The 24841-nt window shown below is 58.6% G+C and overlaps 2 protein-coding genes and 1 long non-coding RNA gene across 5 annotated transcripts; 2 read left to right on the plus strand and 1 right to left on the minus strand.

Moving 5' to 3' along the window:
* Nucleotides 1-196: 196 nt before the first annotated feature.
* LOC149852870 (carnitine O-acetyltransferase-like) lies at nt 197-9245 on the minus strand. The gene is made up of 14 exons (XM_090028176.1): nt 9102-9245; nt 8243-8470; nt 7724-7842; nt 7492-7545; nt 7059-7224; nt 4997-5171; nt 4051-4229; nt 3560-3660; nt 3075-3194; nt 2806-2928; nt 2300-2435; nt 1893-1955; nt 1403-1540; nt 197-924 (listed from the first exon to the last, which is right to left on the minus strand). Exons 1-14 carry the CDS (start codon nt 9132-9134, stop codon nt 697-699), a joined length of 1863 nt encoding a protein of 620 aa, XP_089884302.1. The 5' UTR covers nt 9135-9245; the 3' UTR covers nt 197-696.
* Nucleotides 9165-14950, plus strand: LOC149852871 (uncharacterized). Its single transcript, XR_016439237.1, has 3 exons — nt 9165-9293; nt 10848-10963; nt 14825-14950. It is a non-coding gene; the product is annotated as an uncharacterized LOC149852871 (long non-coding RNA).
* Nucleotides 14951-20466: 5516 nt separating this feature from the next.
* On the plus strand, nt 20467-24741 carry PPT2 (palmitoyl-protein thioesterase 2). 3 transcript variants are annotated; one of them, XM_090028217.1, is made up of 9 exons: nt 20467-20540; nt 20788-20958; nt 21528-21681; nt 22148-22243; nt 22735-22842; nt 22935-23018; nt 23142-23226; nt 23354-23408; nt 23638-24741. In XM_090028217.1, exons 2-9 carry the CDS (start codon nt 20797-20799, stop codon nt 23779-23781), a joined length of 888 nt encoding a protein of 295 aa, XP_089884343.1. In that variant the 5' UTR covers nt 20467-20540; nt 20788-20796; the 3' UTR covers nt 23782-24741. The 3 variants fall into 3 exon arrangements, with proteins under 3 accessions (XP_089884343.1, XP_089884344.1, XP_089884345.1); XM_090028218.1 differs by having other exon boundaries at nt 20496-20540; nt 20785-20958; XM_090028219.1 differs by lacking the exons at nt 20467-20540; nt 22148-22243 and having other exon boundaries at nt 20547-20958.
* Nucleotides 24742-24841: the final 100 nt, after the last annotated feature.

Consider the following 24841-nt stretch of genomic DNA (forward strand, 5'->3'; position numbering starts at 1 on the left):
CAGCCCCCTCTTCCCCCGGTGGACCCACAGCCCCTGCCCCCACTGGTGCCCTTCACTCCTGCCCTGCAGTCCCCTTGCCCCAGCACCCCTCCCTCCTCACCCACAGCCCCTGCCCGTAGGAAGCGTTATGCTGCCCCAGGGGAGGGGGGTCACACCCCAAGACCCCCGCCCCCAAATCAGAGTCAACATCTGCACCTTGCAAATCCAGGGTCTATTTATTGGTCCACTGACACTAACATAGCACCAGAGCTGGCAGGCGGGCAGGACCCCACCAGAGGAGTTTGGGAGTGTGGAGGAGTCTTAGTGCCCTCTGCCCCACCGGGGGGTCTCTTTGGAGGTGGGTGAGCACCCCCTGCTTGACCTTGGCATGTGTGGGGGGCTGCAGGGAGGTGAGGGGGGGGTCCTCGGGGCTGCTGGGACACCCCCTGCCGGGCCTGAGGAGAGGGGAGGGGGCTGGAGGGTTTCAGGAGGTCGAGGGGGGTGGGGGAAGAGTCACAGGGTGATTGGGGCACCCCCAGCAAGGCCCGGAGGGACACAGGCAGCCGAGGAGCAGCCCCTGCTAGGCCCCCGAAGTGTGTGGGGGTGTCGGGGAGGCCTGGGGGGCTCCACCTCCCTGGCCAGGCCTGTGGAGTGTGGGAGATTCTGGGGGTCCGAGAAGTCTCAGGGGTCCGGCCCTGCCAGCCGGGGCACAGGGAGTCAGGGGTCAGGGGCGGGTGGGAGGGGCCCAGGCAGGCCAAGGAGACAGGCCAGGCGGGCCAGCGTGGCCTGCAGGGTGCGGTGCAGGAGCAGTGCAGACGTCTGGCGGCAGCAGTCGGCGGCAGTGATGGCCCCGCGCACGAGGCCCCCGCAGAGGTCGTAGCAGACAGCATAGCCATCGGGCACTGCCGGGCCCCGCACTAGCAGCTCCGCTGCCCGCGACCGCACCTGGGGGCAGCATGGGGTCAGGGGGGCAGCATCCCCACCCCCACAGGTCCCAGGACCCCCCCCAACACCCCCCCAGACCCCTGAACACCCCCCAATGACCCCTGAACCCCCCAGCAACCCCCACCCCCGAGACCCGTGTCCCTGATGCCCTCAACCCTGGGACCCCTCCAGAGCCCCCCCGAGGGACCTCCCAAGACCCCTGCCACCAGAACACCTCAATGCGAAGAGCCCTCCCCACAACCTGAAGCCCCCAGCCCCCCAAGTATCCCACAACACTGAGACTCCCCCAAGACCTCTCCTCCCCTGAGAGACTCCCTGAATCCCCACAGGCTGCCCCCACAGAGTCCCTGAAGACCTCCTTGGTTCCCCTCCCCCAACCCCTCCAATCCCAGTACCCCCTGCCCCAGAAGGCCTCCACTCCCAGAGCCCCTCTGCAAGACTCCATCAAGAGCCCCCCATCAGGGGGCGGGGAAGGTACCTGTCCCGTCAGCAGGCGCCAGTGTGTGGCCAGGGCAAACGCCGGGTCCATGAAGAGCTCAGGCAGGTGCTGCCCGTCTGCAATAGCCGCCAACCGCAGTCCCAGCAGATGCCCGTCCACGCCCTGCCCTGCCAGCACCTGCACATGGCCCAGACACCTGGGTTCCTTGCTGCCCATCCTGCCAGCCCCTGCCCTGCTGTGGGGGTGCCAGGGAGGCCTGAGGGGTTCACCCCCCAACCAGGCCTGTGGAGCGTGAGAAATTCCAGGGATCCCAGAAGTCTCAGGGGGTGCAGCCCCGCCAGCTGGGAGCAGGAGTCAGGGGCCAGTGGGGGGGGCCTGTGTCAGGTGGAGTCAGGGGCCTGTGCTGGGTGCCCTCCCTGCCCGCCTGCCACCTGCCCCAGCCCTGGACACCTGGGTCCTGTCACCTTCGGCTCCCTCCCCCAAACATCTGGGTCCCAGCCCGAAAGTGGAGGGGTAGGCAGCGTCTCACCTGGTCAGTGCGGTCACTCTGGCTCTGCACAGCCTCCCGGAGCAAAGCCAGGAGGTCCTCGTCCTAGAGGGAGAGGACGGGAGGGTGGTGTTGGGGGCTTCTGGGGGTCCCAGCCATGGGGTGGGGTCCCACAGGGGTTCCCTGGCTATGAAGGGTGTCACTGGCTATAAGGGGATCGGGAAAGGGAGGCATCTATGGCTATGGAGGACTCAAAGGTATTCCCCAGTCATGGGGTGGTTTCGGGGCATGGAGGGGTCTTTAGCCATAGGGGGATCCCGGGGGGGGGGAGGTTTCGGCCATTGGGCAAAGTTTCAAGGAGGGTTTCTGGCCATGGGGGCAGGGGGTCTACCGTCCACTGGCTAGAGGGGATCTGGGGTCTTCCCCAGTGCTGGGCCCCGGGGCCATACCGAGCTGTGGGGTGCGTCAAGGGCGAGGGCCAGCGCAAGGCAGGGGGCGGCCGGCGGCCTCACCAAGTCCATGCGGCCCAGGTGGAAGCGGCGAAGTGAAGCCAGCTCGCAGGTGGTGCAGAGTGAGCCATGTGCACTGGGGGGGGAGGCAGAGGTGAGGGGGGCCTGAAACCACCCCCCAGCCTCTAGAGTCCTCCTAATATACCCCCCCAGACAGCCCAGGGTCTCCCCCCCACCCTAGGGAACCTCACAACCCCCCAGCACCCTGCAAACCCCTAGGAGACTCTGCCAGTCCCACAAAGCACCTCATGGACTCCCCCAGGGCTCCCCTGTAAGCCCCCCATAACCCTTCCCCACCCCTCTGGTCTTCCCTTGTCCCAACAGACTCCTCTCAATCTCCTCCCCAGGTCTCCCCAGCCCCCCCACAACTCCCCAGGATCTCCCCTAGCCCTCACAAAGACCCCCCCATGACCCGCCCAGCCCAGCCCCCTCTGAAACCCCCCCACCTGTAATACGCCAGCTGCAGTGCCACCTGCATCACAGAGTCAGGACGCAGCCCCCGCGCCTTCAGCAAGTCCCGGCCAAAGCCCTCAAACATGAAGCAGCTGATGTCCAGGTCTGTGATCAGGCTGCACGGGGGCAGGGGGGTGAGAGACCCCTGCCAGCACCCCTCACTCCCGACCCGCAGCCCCTGCCCTCCCAGCACCCCTCACTCCCGACCCGCAGCCCCTGCCCTCCCAGCACCCCTCACTCCCGACCCGCAGCCCCTCCGCACATGTCAAGGTTACACTTGGCCCTCTCGATGTCCTGCTTGATCTTGGGGGAGATGTAGAAGTAGAGCTTGCGGGGGAGGGGCAGGGGCATCATGGGAGCGCGGCGCATGTCGGGGTTCTTGCTGTGGGTGAGGGGAGACAGGGGAGGATGAGAGCAGGCAGCCTGACCCCCCGCCCCCCCGCAAGCCAAGGCCACCCCCGTTGGTCCCTGAAAAGATGTCCCAACCCCAAACAGGAAGTCTTGTGCCACAGAAGAGGAGACCTGACAGTCTTCCCCCAGAAGTCCCACCCCTTTCCCCTCCCACCCCAGAAGCAGGAAGCCCCGCCCCCGCAATAGGAAGTCCAGCTGTTCTCCTACCCCACTGCCTCAGCAAACAAGGAAGCCACATTGCCTTCTGCCCCCGTGGGGGTAAATCCCACCCCTTTCCCCTACCCAACTAAACAGGAAGTGCTGTCTACTTCCCCCCCAAACAGGAAATGCCCATACCAGTACTCAAGGGCATGGTCAACAATGGTGGCGACAGGCTGCCCATCCACCACAGCCTGTTCGTACACCACGCCGCACACGCCGTCCTCTCCCACGATGAACTGGGGGCAAGAGAATGGGGGGCAGAGGGAAGAAGGTGTAAAACAGGAAGTTTTTCCATTTCTTGCAAAACAGGAAGTCCCGCCACCCCTACCCACTCCCAAAGCGTTAAGTCTCCCTTATCCCATGGGAAGTCCCACCGTTCCACATTCCAAGATAGGAAGCTTCAGCCCTCACAAGGTGGGAAGCCCCACCTTCCTTCATCTGAAGACAGGAAGTCCCTGTCCCCAAAACAAGAAGTCCCGCCTTTCCATAGCCCAAAACAGCAAGGTCTGGCCTCCAGAACAGGAAGTCCATCTTTCTGCCCTCCAAGACAAGAAATCCCACCTTCCCAGACAGGAAGTCTTGCCTCCACTGAGCAGGAAGTCCCACCCCTGCTGGCCCCACCTCACCTGCAGGGCCTTGTCGAACCAGCGGTTGCCACTGTTGGACCAGCTGCCACCACCATGGAGCATCTGGGTGGCCACGCGGGCGGGGAACCGCTCATCCGACACCTTCAGCACGGGCGCGTCCAGGCACACAGTGAAGAGGCTGCGCTGGATGCACTGCACCGACTCCCGGTTCAGCCGGTCTGGGAGCGGGGCAGGGACAGGGTCATGCCACAGCCCCCCTCCCCCACAAGCTCCTCTTGACCTTGGAGGCAGACGGCCAGGGCATTCCCAATGGCTGAGCACAAAGTCCCTCCCCCACCAAAGTGCAGAGCAGGAAGTCCAACTCCTTGCAAATTGCATTATGGGAAGTTGTGCCCAAGGTGACCCCCCCAGAACAGAAAGTCCCAGCCCCTTGCACACTGCATTACAGGAAGTCCCTCCCCTTTCTGCGTATCCTACGACAGGAAGCTATTTCTCTCCCTATGCAACCCTCAGCAGGCAATCCCACCCCCCAGAACATTCTGCGACAGGAAGTCCCTCCCCCAACACACAACACAACAGGAAGTTCATCCTGCCTTGCATATGCAAAACAAGGAAGCCCCTCCCCTGTGCATCCCAAAACAGGAAGTCCCTCCTCTTCACACATCCCAGGACAGGACATCCTGGCCTCAAGATTATCCCACAAGAGGAATCCCCTTCTCCCCTTGTGCAACCTTTAGCAGGAAGTCCCTCCCCACCAGCAAACCCCACAAAATAATGTCTCACCTCCCCTACACATCTCAAAACGGAAAGTTGATCACCCCACAAAAGGATGTCCCTCCTCCCCAGCTTACCCCAATATAGTAAGTCCCACCTCCATGGGCACCCCCAAAACAGGAAGGCCCTCCCCCCAGAGCAACCCAAAACAGGAAGTCCCTCTGCCCTGCTCACCCCACAACAGGAAGTCCCTCCCTGGGGGGCAGGGTACCTCGCATGAGGGTGGTGTAGGCCATGCCCCATGTGTGGCGGTGGTCGCTGGTCAGCAGTCCCAGTGGCTCCTTGTCCGTCTTCCAAGACTGTGCCCGGACATGCTGGAGCTGCACGTGGAGCTGGTCCACGGTCAGCGGCGTCCCGTCGCTGTTGTACACCTCCACCTCGAAGAACTGGGGATAGGAGCAGGTGGGACCTCCGCTACCCAGACACCTCTGGACCATGCCAAATCCTCCCACTACCCAGAATGCCCTTGGGCATCGCCCACCACCACCCAATTCCCCTGGGCCCCTTCACAGCACCCCCCACTACCCAGAACAACCCTGGCCCTCCCTCCTACCCAGAAGCATGTAGATCAACCAGAGACTAATACCCAGAATCCACATGGGCCCCTCTATTACCCAGAATCCTCTGGGTCACCCAAGAGCCACTTACTACCCAAAATGCTCTTGGATCCCCCTAGTACCCAGAATCCTCTGGGTCACGCCAGGGGTGCCCACTACCCAAAATGCCCTTGGACATCCCCACATCCCCCACTGCTACCCAAGATTCCCCTGGGTCTCCCCTACTACCCAGAGTGCCTCAGGACACCCCTCACAGCCCCCATCACTACCCAGGGCCATCCTGGGCCTCTCTCCTACCCAGAAGCCTCTGGGTCACCCCAGAGCCTAATACACAGAATCCATGTGGGCCGTCCTCGTACCCAGAAACCTCTAGGTCACCCCAGTGCCCCCTGCTACCCAGAATTTCCCTGGGCCCCCCTAATACCCAGAATCTTTTGGGTCATTCCATAGTTTCATAATTTCTAGGGTCGGAAGGGACCTGAGCAGATCATCTAGTTCGACCCCCCGCCATGGCAGGAAAGAGTACTGGCGTCAAACGACCCAAGCAAGGTGTTCATCCAGCCTCTTCTTATAGCCCCCAGGGTAGGAGCCAGCACCACTTCTCTTGGAAGTTGGTTCCAGACCCTAGCTGCCCTGACGGTGAAGTCGCGCCTCCTGATATCTAGCCTAAACCTACCCTCTGCCAGCTTGTGACCGTTATTCCTGGTCACTCATGGCAGTGCTCGGGGGAACAGGGACTCCCCCAATGCCTGCTGATCCCCTCTGACTAGTTTGTAACAGGCCACTAGATCCCCCTCAGCCTTCTCTTGTGGAGGCTGAACAGGTTCAGGTCCTGTTGCCTCTCCTCATAAGGCCTTCCCTGTTGTCCCCTGATCACGCAAGTGGCCTCCTCTGGACCCTCTCCATGCTGTCCACATCCCTCCTGAAGTGCGGCGCCCAGAACTGGACGCAGGACTCCAGCTGCGGCCTGACCAGTGCCGCATAGAGGGGGAGGATCACCTCCTTGGACCTGCTCGAGATGCATCTGTGGATGCATGACCAGGTGCGGTTGGCCTTCCTGACTGCGTCCCCACACTGCCGCCCATGTTCAGCTTGGAGTCAACGATGACCCCCAGATCCCTTTCCGCCTCTGTGCTGACAAGAGGGGAGTTCCCCAGCCAGTAGGTATGGTGCTGGTTCTTCATCCCCAGGTGCACCACTCTCCACTTGTCGGTGTTGAGTCCCATCCTGTTCTCAACCACCCACCCTTGTAACCTGTCTAGGTCCAACTGTAGCCTATTGCTGCCTTCTAGTGTGCCCACATCTTAGTGTCATCAGCAAATTTGAACAGGTGCTTTTTACCCCCTCGTCCAAGTCACTGATGAAGATGTTGAACACTGCGGGCCCGAGGACCGAGCCCTGGGGGACCCCATTGCCCACGTCCCTCCAGGATAAAAATGACCTGTCCACCACCAGTCTCTGGGTGCGGCCCTCCCGCCAGTTGGCAACCAGAGCCCCCCTACTACCCAGAATACGCCTGGGCACCCTCACAGCCCCCACAACCCACAATCCCCCTGGGCCTCCCTACTACTCAGAAGCCTCTGGGTTATGCCCCCACGCAACTACCCAGAATCCCTCTGGTCTCTCAGCCCCCCGCAGTACCCAGAATCTTTTGCATCACCCCACAGCCCCCTCCCCCTTCAGTCTCCTTCCCCCCATTCCCCCGAGTGGGGGTACCTGGAAGTTGCGCACGACGGTGATGTGGGTTGGGGGCCGGCGCCCCAGGGGGGGCAGCAGCAGCCCATCGTGCTTGGGCCCCGGCACACGGCAGGCACCGAAGACGCGCCCATACTGCGCCATGCAGAGTGGGTGCCCGCCCTGGTACTCTGCCAGCAGCACACCACTGGGGTGGGGGAATGGGTCAGGGAGCTACCCACAATACCCTGAGCCCCCACAGACTCCCTGGCACCCACAATCCTCCTGGGCCTTCCCACTATGCAGAATCCCCCTGGGTGTCCCACTACCCAGAACCACTCTGGACCCCGCCACACTAGCCCCCCCATCATCTCCCAGAATCCCTCTGCCCCTCCCACAGCCTCCCCACACAACCCAGCATCCCCTGGGCTCCCAAATGCCACACCTACCCTGCCCTCTGGGGTCAGACACTCACTAGTCAATCTTGGCCTTGAAATCCAGGACCCCGGCGATAAGCTTGGCTGCAAACCTGATTGGGGGGGGGGTGGTCACAGCCTGGCCGTACCCCTCACTCCCGACCCGCAGCCCCCTGCCCCAGCCCAGGCAGTGCCTCTTGCTCCCGACCTGCAGCCCCCACCATACACAGTGCCCCTCGCCCCCACCCCACCAACACCACTGGTGCCCCTCACTCCCGACCCACAACCCACCTGAGCTGCCCGTGCCAGTCACCATAGTCCTGCTTGGGCAAGACGAGTGCCGGGTTCGAGTGCACAGGCAGGGGCAAACGGGCTTCCAAGAAGGAGCTCTGCACCCACCACTCTGACAGCTGCCACGGGGGAGACAACAGGGTTGGGGGCTGAGACCAGACCTGAAGCAGCCCCCTCCCTCTACACTGGACACCGCTTGGATGCCCTCCCAGCCCCTTCCCAAACTGCTGGGTCCCCCCCAGACCCTCCTTACCCCCACTCCACACCTGGGTCCCCCTCCGCCATCAGTACCTCTTGCCCCTAAACTCCTGGGTCTCCACGTCCCCACCCCTCTTGGATACCTGGCTCCCACCCCACACCCCCCGGACTCCTGTGTCCACCCCCAAGTCCCCAGATGCCCGGATTCCTCCCCTCCAACCCTGCCACCCCTTGCGGGCCCCCCGGACTCGAGTCACCCTCATGGCCCCACAAACTTCTAGATCCCCCCAACTACGCCGGACGCCTGGGTCCCCGGCGCACCCAATTGCTCATGCGGCTGGCACGGCACTCCAGCTGGGCCTGCAGTCGTGGCCCCTCGGCCCCCGGGGCCATGAAGTTGGCCACAAGTCCCCGCGTCTCCTCCAGCTCGGGCGGCTCCAGCAGCCCCTCCAGCGCCCGCAGGTACCGGCCCAGCGTCTGTCCCAGTGGTGGCACTGGCTGGCATGGTCTGGGGGGGGCCGCTGCCAGTGCCCGGCGCAAGGGGGTGCCCTGGGGGAAGAGGGAGAAAGGGGTCAGGATACAGACCCTCTCAGCCCCGCCCCCAGCCCCACCCACAACCCCCCTGGGCACCCTCCCAGGCTCCTGGCTATACCTGCAGCCCCTGCCCACACCCCCACCCCTAACTCCGCCCTCAGTCCCTCTAGCCCTGCCCCTCTACTCCTGCCCCCAGGCCTAGCCCCTCCCCCACCCTTATCTCCTGCCCCCTCCCCCAGCCCCCCCGTAGTCCCGCCCTGCCCCCAGGCCTAGCCCCGCCCCCACCCTGACCCCACAGCCCCCCGCGGCCGGGCCCGGCGCTGCAAGGGCGGGGAGACCCTACGCATGCGCGGCGGGTAAGCTGCGTGCAGGTCAACACGTGCAGCTCCGCTCTTCGCCCCGCCCCCAACCAGTTTGCAGCCCCCCCCCCCCCGGTAGAGCCTCTCTGCTCGCATCCATGCAAATGAGCTCGGGCCGGCGGGCGAGGGAAACCTCCCCCCTCCCGGCTGCGAGTTGCCTCATTTGCATCTCATATGCATAATGCAACTCCAGGCGCAGCGCAACACTGGCATGGCGGATCCGTGCGTGCAAACGAGGCGGCCCCGCCCCCCGCGCCGCGCCACGCCCCGCCCCCCGCGGCACTCACCGGGCACAGCCCGGGCAGCAGCCACCGCCGCATGGCGCCGCGGGGCCGGGGCGCGGGCGCGAGCGGCCTCCCCCGTCCCGGAAGCGCCTGTGAGCAACGCCCCGGGGGCGGGGCCGGGCGGGGGCGGGGCCTCGTGCTCCGCCCCGTGCTCCTGGCAGGGGCGGGGCAGCTGGGGCAGGAGTCCCGCGGCCGGTTAGTTGCTCTCTCATCTGTAGCTGATTAGCACCCGGGGGGGCCGTCGGTGTCCCGTCTTAGCAGTCCCGGTGCGCGCGCGCGCGTGTGCACACCCCTGTCCCGCGTGTGCTGGAGCTATGTACAGAAACACGCTCTCTATGCAAATATGTGCTTTGCATAATTGCGGGTGTGTTACGTGCGTGTAAACGTGTGTAGTGCTCTGTGCGTAGGTTATGCATAGACACATATGCACATGCCTGCGTATAGACATATGTGCGTGGGTGTATGGACAAGTGTGTGCCTGTGTATACACATGGATGTGTGCATATGTGTCTGTGCACGTGTACATGTGCATGAATCTGTGCATGTGTCTATACATGTGTATTTGTGTGTGTGTATCTGTAGGTATGTACACACGCAAGTGTCCATGTATGCAAAATGCGTGGCTTCATGTTAATGAGACCAGCATGGGATGGGTGATGTTTATTTCCGTTTCCCCATCATGAATATTCATTGCAGTGCTACAGTAGTGCCCGGGAGGGACACGCACGGCTGGCTCCATAGTGTACCAGCGCCACACCATGTCCTGTATTCAAACGACACAACTGGTTCCTGAAAACTGCATCTTAAGTCGAAACGTTGTAACTCGGAACCAGTTTTCTCATAAGAAACAATGTTATAAATGGGGGATTGATTCTGTTGGTGTCACTGGGCATAACCCTGGGTAACTCAGAGGGATGGAAGACCATGAGTGTCGAGGAAGTCCTTCTGCTCCAGGCTCAGAAGAGCCAAAACCCCCCCTTGCCCAACCTTTGTAACCCTTTCTTTGGCGCCTGCAATCTCCTGTCCTTCTGGAAAGCAGGCGAGCTAAAACTGTTATCTGTGGCATGCAAGGGCACCGCTCGGAGAGAGAAAGGAGGAGAGAGAAAGGGAGAGGCGGGGCCAGCTGCTGGAAAATCATTGACAGGGGAACTGACCGGGGTATAAAGATCCCGCTGTTGCAGGGTTAGGTGTGCAGGATTTGAGCCCATACAGTCTCCCTGTGCCTTTTACTTGAGCTCAAATAAACTCTGTCTGCTTCTCCCCCAGTGTGTTTATTTGGCGCGACGCACACCGGGTAACAAACCCAATTGTTGCCTCCCTCGGGCACCTTGTGCCGGCAACAGTTTTGGTGCCCAACGTGGGGCTCGAGGCTAACATTTCGCCTTGCCCGGATCCCTCCTGGGGTCGACGACTTGCGGCAACAACCGACGCCCAGCGCGCACCGGTGGTTTCATTGGGGGCCTCGGCAGAGACGTGGTTTGATCGACCCCGGAGGGCACAACGGTGCAACGCGCTCTAATAGTGGAGAAGCGATAGTGGGCGACGGTGTGAAACCAGTCCCTCAGATAAGGTAGGATAGCTCAGCAGTCTGAGCATTGTCTGTTAAGACCTGGGGACGCCCAGTGTCTCCTTGGAGTATGGGCAGGGACAGAGCACGGTTGGCAGGGCACAGTGTACACCCTTAGAATGCATTCTGACTAATTGGAAACTGTTTAAGTCAGATCTAATGACTAAAAATGATCTTAAAAGGTTCTGTACAGTGGAATGGCCTCAATATCAACTGGAGGATCAGGAAAGGTGGCCTCCGGAAGGGTCAATTAACTACAATACAATCCTCCAATTACTCCTGTTTTGTCAGCGGACAGGTAAGTGGAATGAACATTTGTATGCACAATCGTTTATGGCTTTACAAAATAAGACAGATATTTTGCAGAAGTGTAATTTGACTCCGACAGGCTCGGTAGTTGTCAGTGTTGAGTCTCAGCATTCCCCCCGCCATTACTGTAATGCCAGAGTCGGCGTCCCCTTCGGCTTTAACACCTCCACCATATAAAGATCAGATGCTCCCAGTCCCAGAGATCCCTCCCTCAGTGGGATTTTATCCTTTACTTACTGAAACTGTAATAGCCCGGCCTGGGGCAGATGGGCGTGCAGCCCAGACCATGCAAGTATACACCCATGTACCTTTTAACTCGGTGGACCTGGCAGCTTTTAAAGCACAGGCTGGAGAATTTTCAACTAGCCCGAGTAAGTTTATCTCTGTCTTTGAGGGATGTTCAGGTAGTCACAAGCCTGATTGGGACGATTGTAATATCCTTATGTGAACCTTGTTATCTGAAGTAGAACAGAATCAATTTATTTCCAAAGCAAGAGAAGAAGCACAGTGGAGGGATGAAAGGGATCCCATCAATGTTCCTGTTCCGGCAGATGTGGTTCCCCTAGCAGACCCTAGATGGGACCCTAACAATCCTGTGAATCATACCCGTCTTACCTCTTACAAAGAACTGCTTATTTATGGGCTCAGGCACTCGGCTGTCCGACATAATAATTGGGCCGTATGAAATAGTATAGGAGCTGAAGGAAAGTCCCGTTGCATTCCTACAGCGCATCCGAGATGCCATTTGGCAAAATACCAATGCAGACCCTGATGATCAGGCGACGGAGGCGATTATAAAGGGTATTTTTACCAGCCGTGCAGCCCCTGATATAAAGAGGAAGTTACAAAAGAAGGAAGACTTAATGGGTATGTCTGTAGCACAAATCCTGGAAACTGCAAACAGGGCGTATACTCTCAGAGAAGAAGAAAAGGACAAGAGACAAGTTCGAATGCTAGTAGCAGCAGTACAGGCTGGAGTCAGAGAAAGGCCACAAGAGGGTGGGAGAGGCAGAGGTATAAGGGGTTGTGGGCGCGGGCGCCTGGCCCACAAGAAAGACGCCTGGGACGGAACCGGTGTGCCTTATGCCAGTGAGAGGGACACTGGAAGAATGACTGCCCAGAGAAAGGGAGAGACTGCACTCCTGTAATGGCAGTGGAAGGACAGGAGTAGGGGTGTCGGGGAAACGGACCACCCCACCCCCGGGACCCCGAGTAAAAATGCAGGTGGGGAATTCAGAAATTGATTTTTTGGTAGACTCCAGGGAAGCACGGACCACTCTAAATCAACCTCTTCAACTTCCCGTAGCGGACTCTCTCACCGTGGTGAGTGCCACGGGAAAAAAGACTCGGTGCCCAGTGTGTGCTCCTGCAGAATGTGCTCTGGGAGACCGGGCTCTCTCTCACAAATTGGTCTACCTTCCAGATTGCCCAACACCCCTGCTAGGCCGACACCTGCTTTGTCAATTAGGTGCATCACTGCATTTTACCCAGGATGAAATAACCCTCACATTGCCCCCTGAAAATGCATGGATAATGACCCTCGCGGTTGAACCCTCGGCCATGAACGCCCCCCCGGAGTGGAACCAGTGGGAAGACCGGGTATACCCTTTGGTGTGGGCAAGGGGGTCCCTGGAAAGGCTACACATCAAACCCCCATTAATATCCAACTACTGCCAGGAAAAGGTCCAGTACGAATCAAGCAGTACCCAATCAAAGGGAAGCCAGAGAGGGACTGCAGGAGACTATAGACTGTTTCCTAAAGTACGGCATACTGTAAGAGTGTCAGTCGGCCGGGAGCACTCCTCTCTTGCCTGTACTGAAGCCTGATGGCACGTATCGACTGGTGCAGGACCTAAGGGCGGTTAACGAACGGGTTAAAACTATTCATCCCCTCGTCCCAAACCCGTATACCTTGCTGGCCTCCGTAGGGGGGCAGTATACTCATTTCTCAGTTCTTGATTTGAAAGACGCTTTCTTTACGATTCCAGTTGACCCCCCCCCCCCCCCCCCCCCCCCCCCCCCCAGGAGATATTCTCTTTTGAATGGGAGGACAGAAAAGGGTTAAGAAACAACTTTGTTGGACAGTATTAGCCCAGGGATTTAAGAACTCTCCTACCCTTTTTGGCCAGCCCTTAGCTAAAGACTTGGAGGAGTGGAATAATGAGCATGAAGTTCTCTTGTTACAATATGTGGATAATTTATTAATTGCTGCCATAGATTTAAACTCCTGCCTTAACGCCACGGTAAGCCTCCTGAACTTTATTGGACTTCGAGGATATTGGGTGGCTCGAAATAAAGCTCAAATTGCTCTCCCCGAAGTACGATACCTGGGATTTCGCATAAGACAGGGGGAGCGCCAGCTTTCAAGTGAGCGAAAGGAGGCTATATGCCAGGTTCCCACCCCAAGCAACCGTAAGCAGCTCAGGGCATTTCTTGGCATGGCAGGTTTTTGCAGAATATGGATCCCTGAATTTGGACTATGGGCAAAACCACTATATGACTGTGTGAAAGGGGCAGACCATGACCCCTTTTATTGGACTCCAGAAGCCGACAAGGCATTTAAGATACTAAAAAGGAAACTCATGGAAGCCCCCGCCCTGGGGTTACCAGACCTTTCTAAACCTTTCCAATTGTATGTGCATGAACGAAAAGGGATGGCTCTGGGAGTGCTTACTCAATTGTTGGGGGCGTGGAAACGTCCCGTTGCTTATTTCTCCAAACAGCTTGATCCAGTGGCCAAGGGATGGCCAGCGTGTTTACGAGCAGTTGCGGCAACTGCTCCAGTACTTGAGGAAGCTGAAAAGTTAACGTTGGGAGGAGTCGTGCAGGTGTATACCCCACATATGGTCCAGGCTCTGCTAGATGCGAAGGGGGGTCTCTGGCTCACCAGGCTCGGGGGGCTCGGTACCAAGCTAAGCTGTTGGAGAGCCCTGAAGTGACTCTGCAGCCCTGCCCCTCCCGCAGCCCGGCTACTCTCTTACCTGAAACAGAAGAACAAGAGCATGACTGTCTAGACATCATAGATGCACAGTACTCCAGCCGTGCAGACCTACAGGATCAGCCACTTCTGAATGCTGACTGTGAGTGGTACACTGATGGCAGTAGCATTGTTGTAGAAGGGCAAAGGAGGGCAGGTTATGCTGTTGTGACCCTCTATGATGTTGTTGAGGCCAAGGGTTTGCCCACTGGAGTATCTGCTCAACTTGCTGAACTGGTGGCCCTGACCCGGGCGCTAGGACTGTCAAAAGGGAAACGGGTCAACATCTATACCGACTCTAGGTATGCTTTTGGAGTACTGCATGCCCGTGCTGGCCTATGGAAACAAAGGGGACTGCTGACAGCCCAAGGCTCCCCAGTGAAGTATGGACCCCAAATTCTCCGACTCCTGGAAGCTGTTCAACTTCCCTCGCAGTGGCAGTAATGCACTGTAAGGCGCATCAGAAAGAGGATCAAGACGTAGCCGGGGTAACACCCAGGCGGACAGAGAAGCTAAAAATGCTGCCGCCCTGAGGACGCCGAGACCTGCTAACACCCATATGCATGCCCTCACCCCATCAGTGGGGGAGCTCCCGGATCCCCAGTACTCGTACAAATCAGACCCTCAAGCGTCATCTATCAAAGATCTGCCAGGAGGCCTCTCTGTGATGGCCCGATGCTTTGCCCCTTGCTTTGCTTCGTATCCGTGCCCCCTCCCCAAGGGAAGATTAGGGCTTAGCCCCTTTGAAATTATGTTTGGAAGGGCATGGCCTATGAACAGGACGCCGGTTCCAGCAGGGGAGCGGGAAATAGGATGTAATATTTTGTCATGGTATATGTGCTCTCTGTCTGCTGTTCTTTCTTCTCTCCATAGGTACACTAAAAGCTTGCAGCCTCTTCCGCTGGATGCTCCAGTCCACTCGTTACAGCCGGGGGATTTCGTGCTTGTTCGTACCTGGAAGGATGAGCCCCTCCAAGAGAAGTGGAAAGGACCTCACCCTGTCCTACTAGTTTCCCACACAGCGGCAAAGTTCGATGGACACAAGAACTGGATTCATCACAAGACAGTCTTGGCATGATCTTTCTCCCGGCATACGGAGTGGGCCGATTAGCCAAGCTGTATCGTCAACTTTCGGCTAGCCAAGCTGTATCGTCAACTTTCTGCGTTTCTTACAAAATTTGCCAATGACACTTTAGCTATTGAAAAGAGCCTTAACTCCGAGATTTATCAACTTTGTTTATTATCTCTTCAAAACCGTCAGGCTCTAGATTATGTTTTAGCATCTCAGGGCGGGGTATGTGCTCTAATTGGGAACGAATGTTGTACTTATGTCCCAGAAAATTCCCAAGGTATAAACAAACACATTTTGTCAGCTGAACAGGCTTTCGAGTTGTGGAAAAGTCAGGAACGTGAACCCCCTGTCTTTGATTCTTTCAGGAGCTGGTTGCCCAACCTCGGAGGCCTAGGAACGGGCATCCTTCACCTCCTGGTCACCAGTGTTGTGTTGTGTTTAATTACTCTCCTCTTATTTGCGTGCTGTAACGCCCTCCTGCACAAAGTCTGTGCATCCCCCTCCCCGAGCGCTTCACTATACCCCTGCATTGAAGATCCCAATCCTCAAACACTCAATCACTTTTTATCTTCAGAATATGAGAAAACTCAGCCAAAACTTTGTTGAGTATTCTCAAAGCGGGGAGCTGTTGGTGTCACTGGGCATAACCCCGGGTAACTCAGAGGGATGGAAGACCACGAGTGTTGAGGAAGTCCTTCTGCTCCAGGCTCAGAAGAGCCAAAAGCCCCCCCCTTGCCCAACCTTTGTAACCCTTTCTGTGGTGCCTGCCATCTCCTGTCCTTCTGGAAAGCAAGCGGGCTAAAACTGTTATCTGTGGCATGCAAGGGCACCACTTGGAGAGAGAAGGGAGGAGGGAAAGGGGAGGAAGAGGGGGGCCAGCTGGGGGAAAATCACTGACAGTGAAACTGACCGGGGTATAAAGATCCCGCTGTTGCAGGGTTAGGTGTGCAGGATTTGAGACCATACAGTCTCCCTGTGCCTTTTACTTGAGCTCAAATAAACTCTGTCTGCTTCTTCCCCAGTGTGTTTATTTGGCGCGATGCACACTGGGCAACAAACCCAATTGTTGCCTCCCTCGGGCACCTTGTGCCGGTAACAGTTCGATACCCTATTTTCACCCAAAATACCCCAGAATTTTGTACTCGATCAATGACAGATGAGTAATATAGCTACATTAATATATTTCTATTGTAAATAGTAATCGTATTGATTTGGAAGGACTTCTTTGACGTGCCTTTGCTAGACTTTTTGAAGGGCTCTTGGCTGGCGTCTTCTCCCAAGTCCTGGCTGCAGGTTTCTCTGGAGTCTTGTCTGCTTTCTTGAAGAAAGTGTCCAAGGACTTTTGGACAGATGCTCTCCAGGGAGACTGGAAAGACAACGAACTTGTTCGCTGGCATGGCGTTGTATCGCATCAAGCGTTGTAAGTTGAAACTGGTGTTATAAAGTTGAAACAGGGTGTCAATTTATAAATGTTGTAAGTGCAAAACATTGTGACTCAGACTGTTGTAAGTCGAGGACTGCCTGTATTCACTCATAGTTTCATAGTAGCTGGGGTCAGGAGGGACCTGAACAGATCATCTAGCCTGACCCCTGGCCACAGGCAGGAATGAACGCTGGGTTCACAAGACCCCAGACAGGTGATCGTCCAACCGTCTCTTGAATTTGCCCAAGGTAGGGGTGAGGATCACTTCCCTGGGATGTTTGTTCCAGATTTTGGCCATCCTAACTGTAAAATATTGCCTTTTGATCTCTAACCTAAACCTGTTCTCCATCAGCTGATTACCATTGCTCCTCATCACCCCCAGTGGTGCTGGGGAGAAGGGGGCTTGACCTATTTGCTGTTGATCTCCCCGATGAGTTTCTGGGAGCCCCCAGATCCCCCCTCAGGCTCCTCTAGCTGAGGCTGAACAGGTTCAGGTCCCTCAGTCTCTTCTCATAGGGCCTGTCTTGCTGCCCTCTCACGTAGCAGGTGGCCTCCTCTGACCTCTCCAGGCCGGCCACATCCCTCCTGAAGTGCGGCACCCAGAACTGGACGCAGTACTCCAGCTGCCGCCTGACCAGTGGCGCATAGAGGGGGAGGATCACCTCTCTGGACCAGCCTGAGATGCATCTTTAGATGCACAACAAGGTCTGGCTGGCCTTGCTGGCTGCGGTCTGGCATTGGCAGCTCATGTTCATCTTGGAGTCAATAATGACTCCAAGATCCCGTTCCCCCTCTGTGCTCTCAAGAGGGGAGCTCCCCAGCCAGGCTGTATGGTGTGGGTTCCTTCTCCCAAGGTGCAGCACCCTGCATTTGTCTACGCTGAACCCCATCCTACTCTCATCTGCCCACTTTTGTAGTCTGTTTAAATCTAGTTGCAGCCTCTCTCTCCCTTCAAGTGTGTCCACCTCGCCCACATCTTAGTGTCATCAGCAAACTTGGACAGCATGCTTTCCATCCCCTCGTCCAAGTCACTGATGAAGATGTTAACCAGTGCAGGCCTGAGGACCAAGCCCTGGGGGACCCCACTGCTCACATCTCACCAGGCTGAGTATGACCTGTCCACCACCACTCTGGGTGCACCCCATCAGCCAATTTTTTACCCATCCAGCCATGCAGGTATCAATACCACAGTCGCTTAATTTATTGATAAGGATGGGGTGAGAGACAATGTCAAAGGCCTTCTTAAAGTCTAGAAAGATGACGTCCATGGCGACACCATCATCCAGGGATTTAGTTACTTGGTCTTAAAAAAACACAATCAGGTTGGTCAGGCAGGACCTGCCTTTGATGAACCCATGCTGGTTGCCCCAAGCATGATCTCCCCTGTTAAAGAGGTCAGTTTTATCATCTGGTAAGTCCTGGATGTAGGGATCCAGCTGGGAGTCTGAGCACACACCCAGGTTTGAACTCCCAATGCTTTGGCTTTAGAGTCAGCACACCCCCGCCTAGGCTACATAGGCATGCATTAATATTTGTCGTGTCATTATCATATTCACCACACATGCACAGCATAAACACGCATATATGCAGAAACATATTTCTAGATGCATAAAGACACATAAATATGCACACATATTTAGATGCACACATCTACACAATCATTCTGAACACCCCCCTACATGTATATGTACACAAACATATCTATATATACACACACATATATAAAAACACACATACACACATAGGTATATACACATACATGTGTGTGCATGCACACATACATCCAGATATTTCTGCATGCACACATAGACATGCACACACACAACATATGTATACACATGTATGTGCAATATATGTATGTATACACACACACTCACATGTTCACATATATACACAAGCACACACACATCTAAATATGTGCACACGCACACACACACTCTGCCTGTACCAGCGCTGCTGTACTATGGATCCAGGCTCCTGAGGCACGTCTCCCGCCCCTGCATCAAAACACATCTGCCCATGACACCTGTGTGCCCCCACGTAGGGGCTGTGCTGGAGGAGGCAGCACCAGTGCATGTTGTACACGAGGCATTATGGTAGCAGCCCCAGCCGGTGCCCCACCTATGGGCCCAGTGAAGGTGGTGGGGCAAAAAAATGCATGTGTACATGAAGCATTATGGTAGCACTCTCTGTTCCACCCCAGCACCAGCCGCACCCAGCCACCCTCCCACTCTCTATGTGCCCTGACAAGCCCTTGAGCTGCCCCAACACGCTCTCAAGCTCCAAGTGTTTAGCCAGGACCTGCCCTGGGCACCCGGCCAGGATGCCTGGGTTCCCGCAAAGCCTGGCTGTGGCTGATATAAGGGAGCCCAGATGCCTGGGTTCTCCTCCTGCTCAGGCTGGCGGGTGAGGGCCGGGGTTCGCTGCCAGGTCAGGGCAGGAGGAGCCAGGACGCCTGGGTTCTCAGGCGGGGGAGGGGGAGGAAAGTGTGTCTATCTATATCTATATCAAATGAGTCATACTTGTGCCACTCACAAACACACCCACACAGTTTATTCCGTATCCCAGCATGAATATTTATGACTGTATTATCATATTTATTATATTTGTGTATGTTTCTGCCAATGCAGCCTTAATGTGAATGACACTAGCACCACATTCACGTCACCGATCCTATTTCCCATCATTAATATTCATTATGTCATTATAATATTAACTGCACACACATGCACGCACACACACATATACAAAATCATATTCAGACATGCATAGACATAGAGACTTAAGTATACACACACACATACATAGACACCTGCATTTTACACACACACACGGAGGCACCAACACACATGAATACACACACATGTATATAGAAACACACACACATATACACATACAAACACACATGTAGGTACAAAAGGATTTCTACAAACATATGCACACACACACAAACATATTTATACAATACATGTCTCTAAAATGTATACACAGGCACATATACAAACACATACATGTACACACGTCTAGAAACACACATGCAGAAACACACATTTCTACATGCACATATAAACACACACACATTTCTACATACAGATATGCAAACACACACACACACAAAACATATATTTACATATATGTACATATGTGTATAATATATATGCATGCACACACACACCTACACACAAGCACACACTCTGCCTGCACCAGCACTGCAGCTCTGTGGCCCCAGACTCCAACCCCAGGGGGCTTCTCCCTTCACCTGCCTGGGGCAAAGCCCATCCGCCTACAGCACCCGTGTGCCCCCTGTGGGGGCTGCATGGGGGAGATACCACTGGTGCATGTTGTACACAAGACATTACGTTAACAGCTCCAGTCTGTGCCCCACCCGTTTGCCGGGGGGGGGGGGTAGGGGGGTTGGAAACATGAGGTGCATGTGTACACAAGACATTATGGTAGCAGCACCTAGGTGTCCAGTGCAGGGGGAGGTGAGATGCGCATGTACCCAAGGCATTATGGTAACACCCTCTGTTCCACCCCAGCACCAGCTGCACCCAGTCCCGCCCCCGGCGCCACTTATCTGCCCAGACAAGCCCTTGAATCGCCTGACACGCTCTCAGGCCCCAAGTGTTTGCCCAGCACCTGCCCCCACCCCGGGCACTGGGCACCAGGCCAGGCCACCTGCGTTCGCGCCAGACCTGTCTGCGGCTTATATAAGTGTGGGGGTAGGGAGGAGCCGGCCGCCTGGGTTCTCCTCCTGCTCCGGGAGCCCCGCGCGGGCTGGTGGGTGAGGGGGCGCCTGGGCTCTCGGGGCGGGGCGGGGCGGGGGGGCCGGCGGCCCGGGTTCTCTGCGGGGCTGCAGGATGCGAGCGAAGGATGCTGGGAGCCCGGACACCTGGGCCCCTCCGGCTCTGGAGCCTGGGGGAGGAGCGGGGGTCGCCCGGGTTCCCTCCAGCTGCCGGAGGGTGGGGGAGGGGGCAGACGCTCCTCCCTCAATTGCCACCGACGCCCGCTCGGTTGCCAGGAGGTTGCCAGGGAAGTGACGTGGGGGGGGAAGGGGGGGCGTCTGCACAAGAGGGGAAATAAACAGAGGCCAGGCAAGGACCCCCCGGGCCAGAGGGGAGTCCCGGCGCGGGAGGCCTGCTGGCGGGGGGAGGGTAGCAGGATGCCCGGGATCTCTCTTCGCTGGGAGCCGGGAGGCCTGGGCCCTCCGGGCACTGGGGGGCTGGGGGCCCGGCCGCCTGGCTTCTCCGGGCACTGCGGGGCCGAGCGCAGGCGAGCCGGGGTGCCCGGGCTTCCTCTCCTGCCCCGCGCTAACCCTGCTCCCCCGCACTGTGCCAGCAGGCAGTGGCGATGGGCGTGGGGGCTCCCCTGGCCCCCCCAGGCTTCAGCCTCGGCCTCCTCCTGCTCCTGGGCCTGGCCAGGGTGGGGGGCGCCTACAAGCCAGTCATCGTGGTGCACGGCCTCTTCGACAGCCCGGCCGACTTCCAGCACCTGCTGGGCTTCATCAACGAGGTCAGTGTGTCCCGGCCGCCGGGGCTGGGGGCCTGGACGCCTGGGCTTTCTGGGTGCGGAGCTGGGTGGGCGACTTAGAGGAGAGGGGTGGGAGCCTGGACACCTGGGGTCTCTAAGGTGGGGGACCCGGACCCTTGGGTTTGCTCCCTGGCCAGAGGCTGAAGTCCAGCGTGTGCGGGTAGGGGCAGCTCGGACACCTGGGGTCTCTGGGAAGGGGCCGGCGTGGTAGTATGCCGGGCTGGGAGCCCGGACGCCTGGGGTCTCTGGGAGGGTTTGGGGCCGTAGGCGGTTCTGGCACAGGGTCAGCGTCTCCTGCCCCCCTCCCAGGCCTGGGGCCAAAACACCAGGTGGAGGAACAGCCGCCGGGAGTCGGGCTGGGCTGTGGGACCGGCCCGCCCGGACGCCTGGGTTCCCTGCCTGACTCACCAGCCGGAAACTTCCCTTGGGTGTTTCCCCAGTGTCTGGGGGTGGGAAAGACGGAGAACGGACGGGTCGGGGGGGAGGGCTGTGGGTTTGGGAGTGAGGAGTACGGGGGGGTGTCTCACACCGTCCCTCATCCCCCCCCCCAGACGCACCCAGGCACCAACGTGACGGTGGTTGACCTGTTTGACCGCAGCGAGAGCCTCCGGCCACTCTGGCTCCAGGTCGAAGGCTTCCGCCGCGCCATCGCCCCCATCATGGCCAATGCGGCTGACGGCGTCCACCTGCTCTGCTACTCCCAAGGTACCCCTCACTCCCCACCTGCAGCCCCCTCCACCAGCATGGTGCTCCTCACCCACAACCCACTGCCCCCCGCCCAGCCAGTGCCCTTCACTCCCAAGCTGCGGCCTCCTGCTCCCCCTATTCCCGGTCCCTTCCGCCACAGACCACCTCCCTTTGGCAGGGAGCTGGGGTAATTAGGGGGGTCTCCCAGACACCTTGAATCCCCCCCAGCTTCAGCAGGCCCAAGGGGATGAATATGAGGGGCTGTTCAGGGGTGACAACCCATTGCCCTAACGAGACTAACGAGGTCTCCTCATTAAGGGCTGTAGCCCCCACTGTGCTAGAGGGAGGGATGCGGTGCCCCCATGGGCCACCAGAGGGCAGACGGGCACTGCCATGTGGTGGGCAGGGGGAGGGGGGTGTACAGGCCCCAGCTGGGGCATCTCCAGCCTGTGATGACCCCCCTGTTTCTACGCCGCCTCCTCAGGGGGCCTCATCTGCCGGGCGCTGCTGTGCACAATGCCAGAGCACAACGTGGACACCTTCATCTCCCTCTCGGCCCCCCAGATGGGGCAGTACGGTGGTGAGCGGGGGCCGTGAGGCAGGAGTGAGGGGCACCACTGGAGCTAGGAGGAAGCTGTGGGTCAGGAGTGGTGGGCTGCTGGTTGGGAGTGAGGGGCAAGGATGGAGCAGGGGCAGCGAGTCGGGAGTGAGGGGCAAAGCTTGGCCTACCGGGTGGGGGGGGGGCTGCGGGTCAGGACTGAGGGGTACCAGTGGGGTTTTGGGGTGCTGCAGGTAAGAAGCGAGGGGCACTGATGGAGCAGGGGCAGTGGGTCAGGAGTGAGGGCACCACTAGGGCAAGGGCTGTAGGTTGGGAGTCAGGGGCGCCGCCCAAGCCAGGGGCTCTGTGGGTTGGGAGTGGGGGGCATCAGTGGTGTTTTGGGGGCCTGCAGGTTGGCAGTGGGGGTACCAACCAGGGGCAGGAGTGAGGAGCACCAATGGAGCAGGGGGCACAGCTCGGGAGTGGGGGCTTCCCTGACCCCTGTCCCCTGTCCCCTGCTGTTTTGCCCCCAGACACTGACTACCTGAAGTGGCTGTTCCCCCGGCACATGAAGACCAACATCTACCGCATCTGCTACACGCAGCTGGGCCAGGATGTCTCCATCTGCAACTACTGGAATGGTCAGAGCTGGGGGGGGCCGGGGAGGCTAGGGAGACTGGGGGGCTTGGGGGTGGCTGACCGCCCCATGACCCCCAACCCCTGACCCCCGCAGACCCCCACCACCGCGACCTGTATCTGAACAGCAGCAGCTTCCTGGCCCTGCTCAACGATGAGCGGCTGCACCCCAATGCCTCCGGTAAGCCCCACCCAGAGCCCCTCACTCTTAACCTGCAGCCCCCCCGGCCCCTAGGTGGGGCTCCAAGAGGAGGCTGCCCTTCCGGCCTCCTGTAATTGCCCCACTCCCCTGGCATCTCCTCAGCCTGGAAGAGGAACCTGCTGCGGATCCAGAACATGGTTCTCATCGGGGGGCCCGATGACGGTGTCATCACGCCCTGGCAGTCCAGGTGGGGCTGCGGGTTGAGAGTGAGGGGCACTGGCAGGGCTGGGGGGTAGGGACTATGTGTTGGGAGCGAGGGGCACTGGCCAGTTGAGGACCTGAGTCTCTGAGCACCCCCCAATGACTCCCCCCAGCCTCTTCGCCTTCTATGACACTAACGAGACGGTGACAGACATGCGGGCACAGCCGGTGAGTGGGACATGGACACCTGGGCTCTCTGGGAGGGTAGGCCGGGGCTGGGAGCGAGAGCTGGGGGGCTGGGAGCCCAGACGCCTGGGTTCTGTGTTGGGGCACGGGTAGGAATGGGAATGGGAATGGGGGCGCGGGCAGTGGGGTTGTGGGAGCCTGGATGCCTGGGTTCTCTGGGAGGGGGCTCCCGGACACCTGGGGCCCACGCTCCCCGTCCCTCCACCTCTAGGTCTACCTGCGTGATGCCTTTGGTCTGAAGACCCTGGACGGGCGCGGCGCCATCCACACATGCGCAGTGCCCGGCGTGGGCCATGTGGCCTGGCACAACTCCCGGCGCGTCTACAGCACCTGCATCCAGCCCTGGCTCACGTAGCCCTGCCCCGACGCCTGGGTCCTCCAGCAGAGGAGGGGGCTGGCAGCCCAGATGCCCGGGTTCGCCAGGAGGGGAGCGAGGCCTGGAGACAAGGACTCCTGGGTTCTCTGGGACAGGACGGGGGGCTCGGGATGAGGATGGGGGGCTGGGAGCTGGGGCTGGCTTAGGGGGGGGGCTGTGGCTTGTGGGGGGCCTTAAGGGGGCAACTGGAGCTTGGACCCCCCCCAGTATTAACCCTTCCCTGCCCAATATCCCCCCTCCCTATTCCATGCACGTACTCAGGGATTTGGGGGGGCCTTTCCTTGACCCCCAAAATAGAGCCCCCATAGGCTCAGGGGTGGGGGAGTAGCCATAGCCATGCCCCCCAGGACCAGGCTGGGGGTGTACAGCTGGGTTTGGGGTATAAGAGGCCCCAGCCCCACACTCTGGGGGTCCCAGCCCCCACAGGCAGGGGAGGTGCCAGGCAGCTTGGGGACGCACCTGGGCTCTTTGGGGTTTTAGCTTTACAGGTGGGGGGAGCCTGGCTGGATGGGGGGGGGGGGGGCTCCTGGGAGTCCCTGGCTTCTTTGGGGTGCTATAGATGATATTGACAGGAGCTGCAGAGGCTCTGCTGCTTTGGGGAGTCACGGTCACATGATTTCAGGGTTTGGGGCTGGATTTGGGGTGACGGGTCAGTCCTGGGAGGCCCTGGCAGCTGCAGGGGGCAGTATTTGGGGGTTTGATCCCCCAGCATGAGTATTGGGGTCCCCCTTGCTGTTTACATACCCAGGGGGCTGTGACTGGGGGCCAGGCGTCTGTCTGTCCCAGCCTGGGAGATGAGACCATTGCCCCCTGCCCCGCAGGGCATAGTTGCCCCTCCACCAATTTGGGGGTGCAGTGTTATTTTAAGGGGGGTTCAGTGTTACCTTTTCCCCCCCAACATGCGCTGTATTTATAGAATAAAGTGATTTTATTCCCTAATTGCTGGCATCTGCATATCCTTCCTGTGGGGGGAGAACCCAGGTGTCCGGACTCCCAGACCCCCACCCCCCCCGCCCTGCTGCCTCCTCCTCACCCGCCA

This window comes from Crocodylus siamensis, chromosome 15 (genome assembly GCF_052110815.1).
Source record: "Crocodylus siamensis isolate JL-2025a chromosome 15, ASM5211081v1, whole genome shotgun sequence".
Taxonomy (NCBI): Eukaryota; Metazoa; Chordata; order Crocodylia; family Crocodylidae; genus Crocodylus; species Crocodylus siamensis.